Raw genomic sequence first — 16,409 nt, forward strand, 5'->3', positions numbered from 1 at the left:
GGGCGCTTGGGGAATACTGCCGGCTTGCCGTGCATATAAAAGAGGTGAGCTTACCCTTCCCTGCATATGTTCCTCATTCTCCCATGCATTTGGGGCTGGCATGTCCAATGACAGTGGCCACGCCACAAACAACCAAGATTACAGATCGGTGGCAAACAACAGCCCCACCGTACTGGGGGTACTGATAGGTCTCCCGTGTAAGGCACACTCTTGCCAACAAGCCAGCTTTCACCCTCATTCAGAATACGGACTGAGCTAGGATGCACTAAGGGACTGTTAACATCACAGTGTAGTTGTCTCTTCTTACAGAAAAAAGTACCCCGTATTTCAAACACAGGGCTGAGAGGAACACACTAAGAGGTGTGCATAGATTCAACCACAAGCCGTAACGGTAACACAGCTTAAAACAGCAAAAGCTGGAACCACTCAGGTCTCCTAACAGGAGACTGCAAAATAACTTATGGTAGAGCCAACAGCAGAACTCCATGAGGCCCTCAAAAAGAATGGGTTAGATACACAGGCAGGAGGTTTTTAAATGTCCTTGGTTTTCTATTAGGAGGAAAAAAGCAGGTTCCAAAACAATATGAACAAAAAGATCCTATTGTCATTGACACCTAGTGATGTACGTATCTAAAGCATATGGGTGTGTACCATATTTTATTTACATACAAACTATTCTGGAAGCACCTTCACCAAACTATTCATTGTGATGATCTTTCACTGGGGAGAGAGGAAAGGATGAGGGTAAGTATGAATGAGAGAGAAAAGGTTCAGTTTAAATTTTGCTAATTTAAATGTATAGTTCTGCAAATATGCACCACAATGACAGCCAGTGAAATGAATAAAAATATTTTCATTTTTAAAGAAATGACACAGGGCCTCACATTAACAACAATGGCAGAATTCCCTTATGACAAACCACCTGAGCTCTCTGACATTAAATACATAATCAGATCACCTCACCCCCAGCTTAATGACTTGCCCATGGCTTCCCACTGCTCATATAATCCAAATCCCTCCCGAGGGTCCCCAAGCCCTGGCCCCTCACTAACTGGGTCCAGCCACAGGAACCTATTTTTTCAACCCCCAAACACACCAAGCTGGTTCGCACCCTCGGGCCTTTGTTTGTACCAACTCCTCCGTCCAGGGATGACTTTCCTCCAGGTTCCTTCCCGCCATCCACAGTATCAGTTCAAGGACCTTCCCTGACACCCAGCCCCAGACGACCCCTCCCCACACTCTGGATCCCATCAGCCTGGAAGATCTTCATAGCTCTCTCTTCCCTCTGCAGTGACATTACGGGCCATCTCCTTTTGGGCCCATGAGAGCAGAAGCTGGTCTCAAGAAGTACTTGGCACCTCAAGAAGTACTTGACACACTGTGGGCTCTCAGTAACTCACTGTCCAACCACAAGTACATATCACAGCTGGGTGTTAGAAAACCATCTCCTGACAGGAATCTGAGCAGCAAAACTGGACTTGCTCAAAATACATCTTGCCTTCTCACATAGGAAACAAAATGCACACCACCAGGACACCTCTCTGACCACAAACCAGATCCCTAGATCATCATTCCCCAGCCAGAAATGCAGACCACCTGAAGAATTCAAAATGAGGACAAGGTTTAGATACAGGGCTATTTCATGGAGGCCCGTCAAGACTGATTTATCCGTGAATCCTCACTATGCTCGGTCAAGGCAGGAAAGGAAGTTTTTCCGTGACCACCTTTCCTGAGCTGTCAATCCCAACAGTCAAATGAGCCCTGAGGAAGAGCAGGTATTTAGCCAGGTTGGTCTTAACCAGAGCCAGCAATATAGCTTGCTCAAAAGAGCAGTAAAGAAGGGTACTGAGACACAGGGGCCTAAATAGGTCATTTTTCAAACTCCTGTCTGTTCTCTCAGACAGGACTTGTCAGCTGACTCTTTGTACTGTTGGTATTGTTTAAAGAGACTCAATTTCAGACTCCAACACATGCCTTCATATTCTGGACGAATTGCACCTCTGATAGTCTGGTTTTCCCATGATGTCAGCCTCAGCCACCTTGGGAGAGAGGGAGAATCTGAACTTTAAAAGCAGGTAAGGTCAGTATACGGCATATTTTCAGGGTACTTCCATGCCACTGACCTAGCTGTTATTTAGGTTTTCTGATTGAAAACACACACACAGAAAAAGGAAAAGATTTCTTGGCTGAAAATGCCGAGGAACAAATTCCGGTGGGTACCGACCCCCACACTAAACAATCCCTTTGCAGCAACAAACACAAGAGCAAATAGAGAAACAGGGCCATTTCACCTGTCCTTATAGTCGCCCTAGGAAAGCCCCGGAGAGCGGGGGTTTAACCCTTCCTTTTAAAGACTGGAGCAACGTTCCGGCCCAATACTGAAGCCCTCTGGGGGAATTTCCCCTCTGCTGGCCTGTAGTTAGGAATTTAAGTTAACGGAAGGGGATGAATGGGGAGCTGCTGTATCAGTGGGCATAAATTTTCCATCACGCAAGATGAACGAGTTCAAGAGAGCTCCTGTACCACACTGTGGCCGCAGTAACACTGTATTGTAACATTGTATCGTAGACTTAAACATTTGCTAGGGTGGCTCTTACATTATGGCTTTTTACTATGATAAAATCAAAAAAAAAGGTTTTTTTTAAAGATTTTATTTATTTATTAGAGAGAGAGCACATGAGAGGGGGGAGGGTCAGAGGGAGAAGCAGACCCCCCGCTGAGCAGGGAGCCCGATGCGGGACTCGATCCAGGGACTCCAGGATCATGACCTGAGCCCAAGGCAGTTGCCCAACCAACTGAGCCACCCAGGCGCCCCTAAAATCAAAAATTTTTAAAGAATTTAAGTCAATTTAATTGGTTTTAGGAATATATATTACTTTTATATGTAATTTTTACAACTACTTATTATATATCACGTAAATATGTGTACACCCACATACACACATTTTTCAGCTCTTCAAAACATGTTCTCTTTTGATTCTTCTCCTGATACCTCCAAGGCAGGTAAGACAGCAATTTTAATCTTACTCTACCAGATGAGAAAATGAAAGCAAAGGATAGTGATACCATGTGCAGCAGAAACAGACCTAAAATGTGGATTTTTTGCCTCTTAAGTTGGGGCTAAAGTGTGGGGCTGTTCACAGCTGTTCTCTCCTGAGTCTTCTTACTTCTGAGCCCACCATCACACCTGACATCAGCATACAATGAATCCATGGAGCTTCTCACCTGGGCAGGACCAACACAGTACAGCCCCGAAATGAAGGCGAGTCCAGCAGGGCTTGGTGCAAATCACTAGCATGCATCCCAGGTCTACAGCTCTGGGCAAGTCACTGTACCTCTCTGTATCCATGTCCTCATCTATAAAATTGAGGTAATGACATGTGTATCTCATTGGATTGTTCTGAGGATTAAATGAGCACAATCAGAGAAAGTACTTAGCACAGTCCCGAAAGCATGGTAAGTAAATCAGTAGTTAAGAATGGTCTAAAAGGGGGCACCTGGGTGGCTCAGTCATTAAGCGTCTGCCTTCGGCTCAGGTCACAGTCCCAGAGTCCTGGGATCGAGCCCCGCATCAGGCTCCCTGCTCAGCAGGAGGACTGCTTCTCCCTCTCCCCCTGCTTGTGTTCCCTCTCTCGCTGTGTCTCTCTCTGTCAAATAAATAAATAAAATCTTAAAAAAAAAAAAAAAAAGAATGGCCTAAAAGTTTAACTTTTAGATCAAAACCCATCAGATCAGAACAGGAATTATACAAAAACCCCTCGGCTCCGTACCAGACCATAAAATCCACAGCTCTATGTCTAGGGCCTATAGGTAGTCTGAAAATACGCAATGAAAAAAAGAAAAGGAAGCCTCCATTGCTAGCAGATGCTGATAGTGTTTCTCCCCACAGGCAGAAAAATTAAGAAAACCATTTGGATCCCCAGACAATGTTCTTCTGATGGCCATACTATGCATCCACTAATCAACTGGCATCCTGTTTTTACAGGTCAGTTCTATGAGCTTGATTAATCTTAGTCCCCTGTCTTTGTACCATTAAACCTAAAATTCAGTCTGTAAGGCCCTGAGCCAGACTCTGCAGAGCCATCAGGAGGCCAGAAGGACACCAACAGTGGGGTAAAGGCCTCTTGAGGGAAGCTTCCTCCAGACACCAGCTACTTCACTAGCAGGGGTAATGTAACTTCTGAAGGGTCTATGGGAATCGAGACAAAGAAACAAACCAGGGAAAAGACTGGCGACTTCTCAAAAGCATAAGAACCCTCAAGTATAAATCAAAACCACAATGAGATACCACTCACACACACTAGGATGGCTAGCATCAAAAAGGCAGGTAACACCAGGTGCTGATGAGGATGTGGAGAAATTGGAACCCTCACACATTGCTGGTAGCAATATAGAATGGTGCAGCCACTTTGGAAAACGGTTTGACAATTCTTCAAATGTTAGCTATATAGAGTTACCATCTAACCTGGCAATTTCACTCCTAGGTATGAAGCCAAAAGAAATCAGAACCTATTTAGATCAAACACTTGTGCACAAATGTTTATACCAGCGTTATTCCTAATAGCCCCAAATGAAACCAACCAATGTCCATCAACTAATGAATGGATTGACCAAATGTGGGACATGCATACAATGGAATATCATACAGCAGTAAAAAGAGGAAATACTGATCCACGTTACAGTGTGCAGGAAGGCAGGAAACATTATGCTAAGTCAAAGACTAAGTGAAGGAAGAAACCTTCTGTGTCTGCGGAGCCACAGACAAGGAGCACATGGTTTACGAATCCACTTATTTGAAAGGTCCAGAGTAGGCTCAACTACATAGACCAACAGATGAGGGATTGCCTAGGACCAGAGGGAGGAAAGGCAAGTTAGAAGGAGTTGGAGTGGTGGGAGCTCAAAAGAGTGGGGCCTCTCTTCATGGTGATAAAAATGTTCTCATGAAACTGATTGTGGTCATACATGCACAGTGCTATGAATACCTTAAAAGCCATTGACCTGTACACTTTAAATGCATGAACTGCAGGCTATGTGAATTATATTTTAATAAAGTTATTTTTCAAGACATACTTTTTTTTTTTGGCCTGGAAAGCCTACTTTTAAAAATAACCCCCATGGGGCACCTAGGTGGCTCAGTCGTTAGGCGTCTGCCTTCGGCTCAGGTCGTGATCCTAGAGTCCTGGGATCAAGCCCCACATCGGGCTCCCTGCTCTGCGGGAAGCCTGCTTCTCCTTCTCCCACTCCCCCTGCTTGTGTTCCCTCTCTGTGTCTCTGTCAAATAAATAAATTTTTAAAAATCTTAAAAAAAAAATGATAACCCCCATTAGGGGCGCCTGGGTGGCTCAGTCGGTTGAGCATCCGACTCTTGATTTCAGTTCAGGTCTTAATCTCAGGGTTGTGAGTTCCAGTCCCACACTGGACTCTGCGCTGGGCATGGAGCCTACTTTAAAAAAATAATAATCCCCATTTATGGGATACCTACTATTCGTCAAACACTATGCCAGGCAACTTACCTATCTCATTTGCTTCTCATAACAATTTTATGAGGTAGGTAGAAGCTACTCCAAAAACAACTCAAATATTCCTCTGGATGCCTTCTATTTAGTGATATGAGTAAGCTAAATCATGATGTGGAAAGATGCTGGTAAAGCCCATGCATGAACAAATAAAAACTCAAAGGGTCCAACTATTTAGAGAAAGACAGGAGATGGGGAGAGAAAAAAATCACCAGCTTCCATTTGGTGCAATTTCATAGACTTCCCTGCCAAGGGAAGGCTGCATGCACTGTGGCAGGTCCCTTCAGAAGAGAAGCAATCATATGCAAAAGCACCCGGTGGTGTTGATGCCGAGTATAACAGCGCCCAGTAGGATAATCACAGGAAGGCAGTATAAACATAGAGGAGATGAGAGCTTTACTCCTTGTTCCCAGACTGGCTGCCTTTTTATATTCTCCCAGAGGGAAAAAGTATGCTTGACAGGATTACAAAAATAACATATGCACCTTGTAAAATATTTTTTTGAAAATGCAAGAAGTATAAAGAAGAAAGTAATCATCAGCCATAACCAGCATCGACAGTTGGTGTTGATCACTAGTCAATGGCAAGAACTAAGCAAAATTAAATTGCATTTGAATTATCCAACAGCTAACATACAGGACAAGATCTGGAGACCGAAGGGAGAAGAAATGTGCCATGAAAACTCTGACCCTAGAACTTCAAATACAACTGGAGAAACTGAGCCCATGGAGTCATCCTCTGAAAATAGGACCACTCAGAGAAGGCAAAAAGCCTGCCAAAATCCCACCGCCAAAGAGAAGTCACAAAAAGAGAAGAACCCTCTTCTTACCTGTCCACCTTAAACCTCACCACTTTAAGAAGGGTTCCTGAACTAAGTCTGTTCACCACAAAGCACAGGCAGCAGCATGGAAGGTGGAGGAATGACAAATATGGGGACATCCCAGGCTCAGGTTTCCAAAGGGTGACCACACTCAAGGTGAAGGGGCCCCATTCACAGTTTTGGGCCCTGGTGTTGTTAGGGATAGAACCCTCTCCACTCATCACATGCCTTGTTCTGGCAGCAGGTGCCAAAGGAGAGGCCACAGACCTGGACAAAGATGTGCTCCTATTCTTTCATAGCAAACCCACAGAGCCCTCAGCCCAGGATCCAGCAGGCCCTACCCAGCTCCCAGCTTGGCCTGAAAACAAGAACCAAAGTTTCAGTGAGCATGGAGGAAGTCCAGGCTGCAGCCAAGACAAATGATCTCCATTTGCAAGGCCTTTGAGACACAGGAGAGCTGCAGAACTTGTCATGGCAGCCCTTTGCCAAGGGACCAAGCCACTAACAGCAACCGACCCCAGGCAACCCTAGCAGTTATCCGTGTCCGACCAACAGCCAACCATTTCCCCACCTTCCAGTGTCAGAACCAAAACTCAGGACCACATTTTCAGTCGTATCTTTTTATAATAAGATTTTATACATTTTTCTGGATCCATACCACTTTCCTTCTCCCTCCAATTAAATCGGGGTTGCAGCAAATTGCTAAGAAAGGGCATTTCCAGGAGGAGGGGATGGGGGTGGGGGAGGCTGGAATGAAAAACCAGTAAAACAAAGACACACAAATGATCACTTAAAGAGGCAATGTTGCATAAAGGTTATGAGCAAATTTCAGAGCAAGCAAGATGTAGTTTCAAACTCCAACTGAATCCATTACTAGCCCTGAGCCTTCAGAAATACTGTTTACCTTCTCTACCAGCTGTCAAATAATACCTCTACCTAATGCAGAGTCCAGCATGATACCTGGCACAAAGCAGGTGCTCAGTAAATACTTACTATCACCTTAATAAAAGCTATCAAAACTTTACATAAGAGGAAGGGCTTCTGCAATTCAATCTTTCACTCTGCAAGTCTTTAAATGAGCACTCTAGTAATTGCCAGGGGTTTTTCTAGGGAATGGGAATAAAAAGACTAAGACACTGAAGGAATCCCCTTACCCTTGTGAGCTTAAAAAGTCTTCTGAGGGCAACAGACAGCCAACAAATGTGCCAATACAGAAACTAATGTAGGTATTTAGATCTATGAAGGAAAAAAACCATGGCAATGCAAGAAAGAATATGGCAGGGGAGGGTGGGGGTTGGGTGGTGGTGGGGAGGATCTGGTCAGCTATTAAGTTGTACTTTCTTTGTCACCTAAGTTCTGTAGCCAGAGTCTGGGAAATGTTTCAAAAATGAAACAAAAGCCTCCTCATTCCCATCTGAAATTCTGGTAACCCAGTTCCCAAAAGAAATACAAACACCAAAAAGGCATCTGAGGATATGCTCAGACTGATAACTAAACAAATGCATGTTAACATGGAGAAGTCAATTTTCCACCTGGACAAATAGCTAAGATCAGAAAGAACTTTAACACTTAGTACCAGCCACGGTAAGTCAACAGACACCCTCACCCCTACCAAGGGGGATGGAAATTAGCGTGACCTTGTTTGACCCTGGGCATCAAAATTACAGGTTAGCATATTCTTTGACCCAGACTTCTAGTAATTTATCCAGAAGAAATAAGAAGATAAGCATTAAAATTCGAACGTGTAAGGACAGTTATTTCAGGTCAATTCTAGCCCCGAGACACTGAAAACAACCTACATCTTCAGCAGAAAATTACTTCACAAAATATGCTAAATCCATACACACAATACTGCCTAGCTATCAAAAAATAACATACCTCTATTTATCCAAAGATGGGAAAATGTTCAAAACATGGTGGTAAGTATAGAAAAACCGGTTTGCAGAAGGGTATATATAGATGATCTCTATTTATGTAGGGAAAAAATGTATACGTAACGATGCATATGCATGCCCACAAATACAGTACACATCAAAACATTAACTCTGGTTCTCCCTGGAAGGCCCTCTAACAATTACTATATTCTTTGTTGTTGGTGGTTGTTTTTTGGGGTTTTTTTTTGAGAGAGAGTATCCATGTGCATGGGGGGGTGGGTAGAGGGCAGAGAGAGAAAGAGGGAGAGAGAATCTTAAGAGAATCTTAATCTTAAGCCCCAAGGCAGGGCTCAATCTCACGACACTGAGATTATGACCTAAACCGAAATCCAGAGTCAGACGCCTAACTGACTGAGCCACCCAGGCGCCCCTTGCTATATTCTTTGTACCTCTATGAATTACCTTAACTTTTTACAGTAATCATATATTACTTTGTCTTGCCCCACACAAATGAGATTTCTTTTAGGGGTGGGGTAAAGAAACGATATCAGGAAATCAAGCAATAATCTTTTATCACCTCACTACACTATCACCCCATGTCCCTAGGTCAAAAGCAAGTTTTTCAATATGTTAGAGCATGTGCTTGGGTTTTAAAATTTTTTCCCTGCAAATTCTTTTATTCTACACTGTTCCAAAGCAATTAAATAATAGAGTAATTTCAAACTATCCTAGTATGACTAGTGAAAAAACATTTTCAAAACTCCAGGGATGGAAAATAAATGATCTAACTTTTTTTAAAAAAAAATTTTTATTTATTTTAGAGAGAGAGAGAGAGAGAGAGAAGGAGCAGGGAAGGAAAAGAGGGGGAGGGACAAGCAGACCCCGTGCTGAGCATGGAGCCTGAGGCGGGGCTTGATCTCATGACCCTGAGATCATGACCTGAGCCGAAACCAAGAGTTGGACACTTAACCGACTGAGCCACCCACGTGCCCCATGATCTAACATTTTTTGAGCATATATTGATGTCACATTCAATGTCATGTTTAATCTTCACCACAACACCATTTGGTAGCTATCAGGGCCCACCCACCCCCTTTCCCAGATGAGAAAACTGAGGCTTTGAAAAATTCACTCACCACTCGAGGTCCCCGAGCAGATGAGTGCAGGTCTGATGGAAGACTCTTCTCAGGGACAACAGCAGTTTTCCTGTGGCTGCTACAACCAAGCACCACAAACTGAGGGCCTTAAATAACAGAAATGTATTCTCTCACAGCTCTGGAAGTTAGAAGTTCAAAATCAAGGTGTGGGCAGGCCCATGCTCCCTCGGAAACCTGTAGGGCAGAATCCCTCCCTGCCTCTTTGAGCTGCTAGTGTTTGCCAACAATCCTTGGGGTTCCTCGGCTTGTAAGTGCATGCCTCTGAACCCTGCCCCTGCTGTCAGGTGGCCATTGTCCTCCTGTGCCCTTCTGCCTCTTCCTACACGGACTCCAGTCATATGGGAGTTAGAGCCGAGAAGACCCTTTTTCCCAATCAGGTCACACTGTGTAGTAGTCGGGGTTAGGATTTCAACATATGGTGGAGGGACACATTTCTACCCATAACATGGACTGAAGAAGACTACACTCCTTCCTCTGACATGCCCTGCCCACAGCGGCACGGCCCGTTGATGTCATGCCTGTGTCATGGAAGGTTTTAGATGAACTTTCCGTGACTGTGAAGGCAAGTCTCCTCTGCCTTCAGGCAAAACTATTCAAGGCACAGGAGCTCAGGTCCCGCTATCAAGGCTCTCTGCCTTCTACACACTGGCTCTCAGCAGTTACTGGGGGACTCTCGGAAATTAAGTATTCATCCAGGTCAGGTTCTGCTCTTGAGTTAAAATACACTCAAGAGCTTTGTAAGGTTAAGATCGCTAGAAAGATGTGGAGGAAATATGGTTCACTTTCCCAGAGTCCCCGATCGAATGCCCATGAGAAGAGGGGGAGACATGGTACTAGTTCACTGTGTTCCTGGTATAACTCATTGCCTTTGCCATCGCTTCGATCAGACACCAAAAGCAAATTGCCAATACGCCATTTCTTGACTGAATCAATTACTTCTCTTTTTCTTTTTCTCAATTTCTGGAGCTGTTACAAGAATGTTGCTGAGACCAATAATCAAAAGCCATCCTGTCAACTGATAGTTTTCAGACCAAGGCACTTGGCTCGGCAAACGGGGGACGGCGGGGAGGAATAAAAATCAGAGCAAGAACCCTGCATGGGTGAGAACCAGTGTGCCCCATTTATTTCGCATGAGGAGATATGCAAGGATTTATGCCTCTCTAAGAATATCTACTCCGGAGCTCTCAAATTTGCTTTCCAATATGCTGCTGAGCATCATACCATTTGGAGGTACATTTGGAACAAGTGAACAACCTCCCAGGCTGTGTTTTTGCCTCAGTGTTGCAGAACTTCAAGCCTGTAAAGGTGAACAGCCTCCCATCTGCCTCCACCTCTCCATCTCAGCGAGCTCACGGATGGCCCAAGGAGACAGCTGGGACTGGGGAGCATTCACAGTCCTCCCACCTGTGCTGCAATCATGCAAAATGTCAGAGGCCCCCAGTGAGTGTCAAGCTGTACCTCCCCGTGGCAAGCAGCCCGATGGCCCTCCACAGCTGATGGCAGCGGGAAGCTGTACTTCCCGGGGCCGAAAATGGTAGAGAAGGCTGACAATAGCAGACACAAGCGTGAAATGCCCCGTGTCACCTGGCCTTGCCAAGTTCCTCCTATACTCATTTCTCCCATGCCTGCCACCTCCGGCACCTCCTTCCTTCCCTCAGTATCTTGCTCTCATTTCCAAGTCCCGTGGACTTTGAGTAACAACATTGTTTTTAAAAAATGGATTAAAAATGATCAAAGTACCTAAAGAGTCACTGTCCAATATGGGAGCCACATGTGACGATTTACAGCTCAATTCATTTAAATTAAATCAAGCTAGGAACCGAGCCACAGAGCCAATGTTCCATGGCCCCACGTGGGTAAGGGTCTGAGGACACTGGACGGTGCAGCTACAGAACGCGTCCATGGCTGCAGAGAGTTCTACGGGGCTGCTCGGGTCTGCAGGATAGGAAGAGCAGACCTCCTCCCTTTCTTCTGTCCCCCGTCCCCCCTTCCTGAGGCGAGCCTGCTGTCAGTCGCTCTGTATCCTTGCGAGAGTTTTTATATGCCTCAGCAGTGTGCGTGGATGCAAACCTCTCTTGTTAAAACCAATGAGAAAAGACCGTAACACTATTTTGCTGCATGCTTCTTCACCTAAGGACGCTTGGCGATCACAGTGTAAGTGTACAAATAGTGCTTCCTTTTTGCAGTGGCCTCAGGGCAACCTGCAGTCACCAGGACAATTGTCACCACCCCACCCTTCTAGCCACGCTCCTCATTGTCTCCTTGCTCCCTTCCCTCCCCAGAACACTCTCATCCTATCCCAGTGACCACATCCTCAGGCTTTTTCCAACTCTTGCCCTCACCTCTTGGCCTAATAAACACCTGGCTGCTCCCCGGGAAAGCTGCCTTCCCTACGTGTTCTCTCTCAAGCACATTCACAAAGCCTCCCTTCCTCGTGCTGAATTCCAGACCAGTCCTCCAGCTTTTCCCCTCAACACTCACAGGCACCGTCAGAGTGAACCACCTGCTCTAACTCTTTGCATCAGCCCCCACCTCCTGGCCCCTCTCCTTTAGTGACTGAGGACAGCAGAACCTGCTTCACTGCGTTCATCTCCTTGAATTCTGCAAGTATTCCTTCCATCCCAGATGGGGCACCCAGCCACTACCTGGCATGACACACGTCCCTGACCTTTGGTTCGCACCCTACCTCAGCCACCCACGCCCAGCCTACAGCCATACCAATAAAAGAACGACCCATGAAATGCTGGATTTAGCATTTCACTCTCAGATTAGTGCCGCACACCCATGACCGGCTCCCTAAGCGAGCAAGATTTCTCACCCCTGAGGACCGTTTGTTAACCTTACCGTGGCCATCATGTGCTAAGTGAAAGCGGTCAGTCACGGAAGAACATATACTCTCTGATTCTACTTATTTGAGGTACCTAGAGTAATCAATTCAGAGAAACGAAATAGAACTGTGGTTGCAAAGGGCTGGGGGAGAGGGACACGGGTAGCTGTTTAATAAGTATAAAGCTTCAGTTTTGCATGAAGAAACTCTGGGGACTCTGTTCACAACCATATATGAATAGATTTAATACTACTGAGCCATATACTTAAAACGTTTAAGATGGTAAATTCAATGTTATATATTTTTTACCACAGAAAAAAAAAAAATGCAAAACAAAACCACTGAGGCTACACCCTGTAGTTGGCTATCTTAACAACTGAGGTGTATAATGCAGTACTCTGTGGCGGTGTTAAAAGCATCCTCTCTTCCTCTGGGCATCAAACGCCCTATCCCACGCAGCCAGCACACACAGCATCAGGGGGCAGGGCTGACGAAGCTCCCTCTCCTCCTCGCGCTGGCAATTCCGAGCTCAAGATTCTTTCTGAAGCTTAGAGTCAAAGTAGGACAAATTAGAGGAATTAACTAAGGACCAGTTGGGTATTTCCCCATTTATTATTCTCCAGCAACTAACTGAAAGCCAATAGTTTTTCTAGCCATGCCTCTCATAATTCATTCACGCTCATTAATATGCAAACATCAGTTTCTCAGCTGGCAATGATCCCATGAATTTTTAATTTACATGGGATGAGACAGAGATTAAAACTTTAAACTAAAGCCAACAATACAAAGGACTGTGGAGTGTCGTTTGAATCCCTACATTCAGACTCTCCAAATGAATTCACTGGCATCTTCATGTAAACTATCATCTGGGAATTATCAAAGCAACTCCTCTGTGAGTTTTTGTCCTTTGGGTATCAATAGAGAGATACATTTTTTTTAATGGTACCTGTTTGGGGATCAGTAAAAATAGTGAAACCAAAGACATTTGGTTCACACCCTACCTCAGCCACCCATTCCCAGCCCACATCCATACCAATACAAGAACCATCCGTGAAATGCTGGATCATCAATCTTTTGTCATCAATATTTTAATCTTGGAAAAACTCCAGGCCACCTGACAAATGCTCAGAGAGATCCCAACTCTATAGAAAAGCCACAATAATTTGTAGATTTGTGACTAATATGTAAGAAACTCATTTAAGCATAAAGGAAATCGGATTTTACTAAGCACATTAGAAGAGAGAAACTGAGAAACATGGAACTCAATTCCTTCTGGAATTGCAAATCAAATTCTGGATTAGTAATTCGAAAATACGAAAAGTCAGAAGGAAGAGCTTTGTCTTTTGAGGGCAAGGCCCAAAAAAATTATAATATAAGCCACATATGTAATTTTAAATATCTAAAAGCCACATTAGAAAAAGGAAACAGAAGTAAAATTAATCATAATAGGTTAATCCAATATATCCAAAATATTTTTTTAAGGTTTTATTTTTAAGTAATCTCTACACCCAACATGGGGCTTGGACTCATGAGTCTGGGACAAAGAGTCGCATGCTATACCAACTAAGCCAGCCAGGCACCCCATATCCAAAATATTCTTTTGTCAACGTGTAATCAGTATCTTTAAAATTATTAATAAAATCTCTAGTCTTTTTTTTTTTTTACTAAGTCTATGGAATGTACTATTTTACACTCACAACACCTCTTAGTTTGGACCAGCTACACGTAAGTGCTAAAATAGCCACCAGTGGCTACCGTACTGGAGAGTGCAACTACAGAACCAAAGAATTTATGTTCTCCTGACAGGAAAAGGACAACCTATCTCTAGGTTGTTCTCACTGTATTCCTCAAATAATTAGCCAGCAACAACTTGGGTTTTTGTATTAGCTATTCCCTTGGCTAGACTAGTATTAATTCAACTTCAATCATTATGATACCATCATTTGAAATTTTACAAAATCAACTTACTATAATTGTTTTCTTAACTTTTTTCAACCATCAATTGACTCACTTTTAAAACAATTAACCTTATCCTAAACAATATCATCTGTGATATCACAGATTCGACCCTTCATATGTGTTAAAAGAGCTAATGCACATTAAAATAAATACCTAACACTTCAAAGAAGTTTCTGTGCTCTACCTAAAGCCCAACAGTGAAATAAAATTTGTTCCCATTCGTGAATCAGTTACAGCATTATCTTTCAAAAGCTTTCCATTTGGCACGTGCAACCCCAGATCTATTATTATCTGAGTCCCCTAGCACCTAACATTTGTATTTCAACACTTACACATTTTAAGTATGACATAGCATTCCCATCGAGACTACGTTCTGTCTGGGCACCGCCAGAAACACAGCAGGGGAGCATTTACTCATTTGTATTCAACTGTCCAAAAGCCACAGAGGTGGGATCAAACTCTTCCCTTAAGGACTAGTGGTGGCTCAGTCTCAGGGGAGCCCCCTTAATAATTAATAATGATGGCAGCTAAGGTTTCCTGAACTACATGCCAAACACTGCTCTAAGTTATAGGTGTATATATTGTTCTAATATACATAACATATATACTATATTACATATTGTGCATATATAATATATATAATAACCCTCTGAAGGAGGTGTTGTTTTCCTGCTTTTCCAGATGAGGAAACACGGCATAGAGCACTTAGCAGCTTCCTACAGTCACAGAGCTAGCAAGTGGTAGAGCTAAGATTCAAAGCCAAGAAATCGGACTCTGGGACCTGAGCTATTATCAGCCTGGAGATTACAAATGGAATAAAGAAGATGGAAGTTGGGAAAGCCATGTTTTATGGTCACAAACTCAAGTTCCTCAAAGACAAGATCATCACCCAGAGGACGTAGAGACTGGGACAAGCCGTGTCCTCTAATACAGAGAGGAATGGAAGACAAGCAGGGTAATTTAGAATACCCTCAAGGTGTCTTCCAGAAATTACAGTGGAAAACTCATCTTAAAGCATGAGAACTCAAGAGAACAAAGATTCCACAAACACAAAAAGAACGAGGATGGAAGGATGGATGAACTGAAACACGGACAGATCAATGGACAGATGGACAGAAGGAGAGCCAGACAAATGAACACACAAACATTCCCTCCCGACTCAAAGCAGAGAACAGGGCAAATTATAAAAGGGTACCCCATCTCTCCGACCATCCCCAAAGGGGCCTGTCCTATGGCCGGTATCACCGCAGGCCCTCTCGAAGGTGATCTGGGTCCTCATTCTCGTCCCTGGGACCAAAGCTGCAAGGAGAGCTACGCTGACAGCCTAGTGATGTGGCCTTCCTTTGCAAGGGTGCCGCAGCCTGGAGGAAGAGAAAGATCCACTTACATGTACTCCCGGTGGGCAGAGTGTACAGCAGCAGCATTGCTGTAACGCCAAAGGACAATCGCCGAGGACAGGACGTCGAGGATGGCGTCAAACTAGGAGAAGGAGACACGGCATTAGTGTTTTCCAGAGTTAAGGCATGACTGTGAAGACACACGACACAGAGGCTTGGAATCAGAGCCAGTGACTTCAGACGCTCCTCCTCATCCTCATGGTGGGTGCTGGGAATCTGGAGCCGAGGCCACTGGACATGCCAGCCCGGTGGAAGGACCACAGCTCCTCCTCACCTCGCGCTGCTCCCACAGCCTGACAAAGCACACTCTGTGGTGCAGTGGCCTCTGCTCCCTGGGCCCTGGCTCCTAGCACTCTGGAGATATGGGGGGACTTACACTGTTCTCACACCTATCTCCCAGCAGGCAAAATCACTGCAGCATTTCCCCCTACATCCCAGGTAAAAGACTCAGGATAAGGATTCTATGTGTCTGCCTCCCAGTGGGATGGTTCTACCTGAGGTTCAGGGGTTAGAGTGGGCCACCCAAGGGCTCTAGGAACTCTGCTAACACTTCAAAATTGTATACAAAACTCAATGCTCTTGTTTGAATGAATGAGCGAATGTGTGAGGGACAGAGACAGAAGAAAGGGGAGAAAAGAGAGGTGTGTGTGGCGGGGGGGTGGGGGGGGGGGGTGTGCATGCACGTGTGCACGCACCCATTTTTCTGGAGAGACTGTCCATACCTTTTTCAAAGGATTCTGAAAACAATCTACAACCTGCAAAACATTAAGTTCTCACAGCAAAGGGAAGAAGGGGGGTTGGGAACAGGAACACACGCCCTCAGGTACAGGAAACCCTGAAGCTACAGAGGAGGATGCTG

The 16,409-nt window shown here is 44.6% G+C and overlaps 1 protein-coding gene across 1 annotated transcript in view; it reads right to left on the bottom strand.

The window, feature by feature from the left end:
• The window catches only part of TMEM163 (transmembrane protein 163), a 224,624-nt gene that overhangs the window by 72,188 nt on the left and 136,027 nt on the right, over positions 1-16,409 (bottom strand). Inside the window, exon 4 of the mRNA XM_045868972.2 lies at positions 15,541-15,632. Within this exon, the coding sequence (XP_045724928.1) occupies positions 15,541-15,632 (92 nt within the window). The remainder of the gene's footprint in view (positions 1-15,540; positions 15,633-16,409) is intronic.

The sequence above is a fragment of the Mirounga angustirostris genome, unplaced genomic scaffold (genome assembly GCF_029215605.1).
Source record: "Mirounga angustirostris isolate CCGP_5_RB_7025 unplaced genomic scaffold, mMirAng1.0.hap1 SCAF_3, whole genome shotgun sequence".
NCBI classification, from domain to species: Eukaryota; Metazoa; Chordata; class Mammalia; order Carnivora; family Phocidae; genus Mirounga; species Mirounga angustirostris.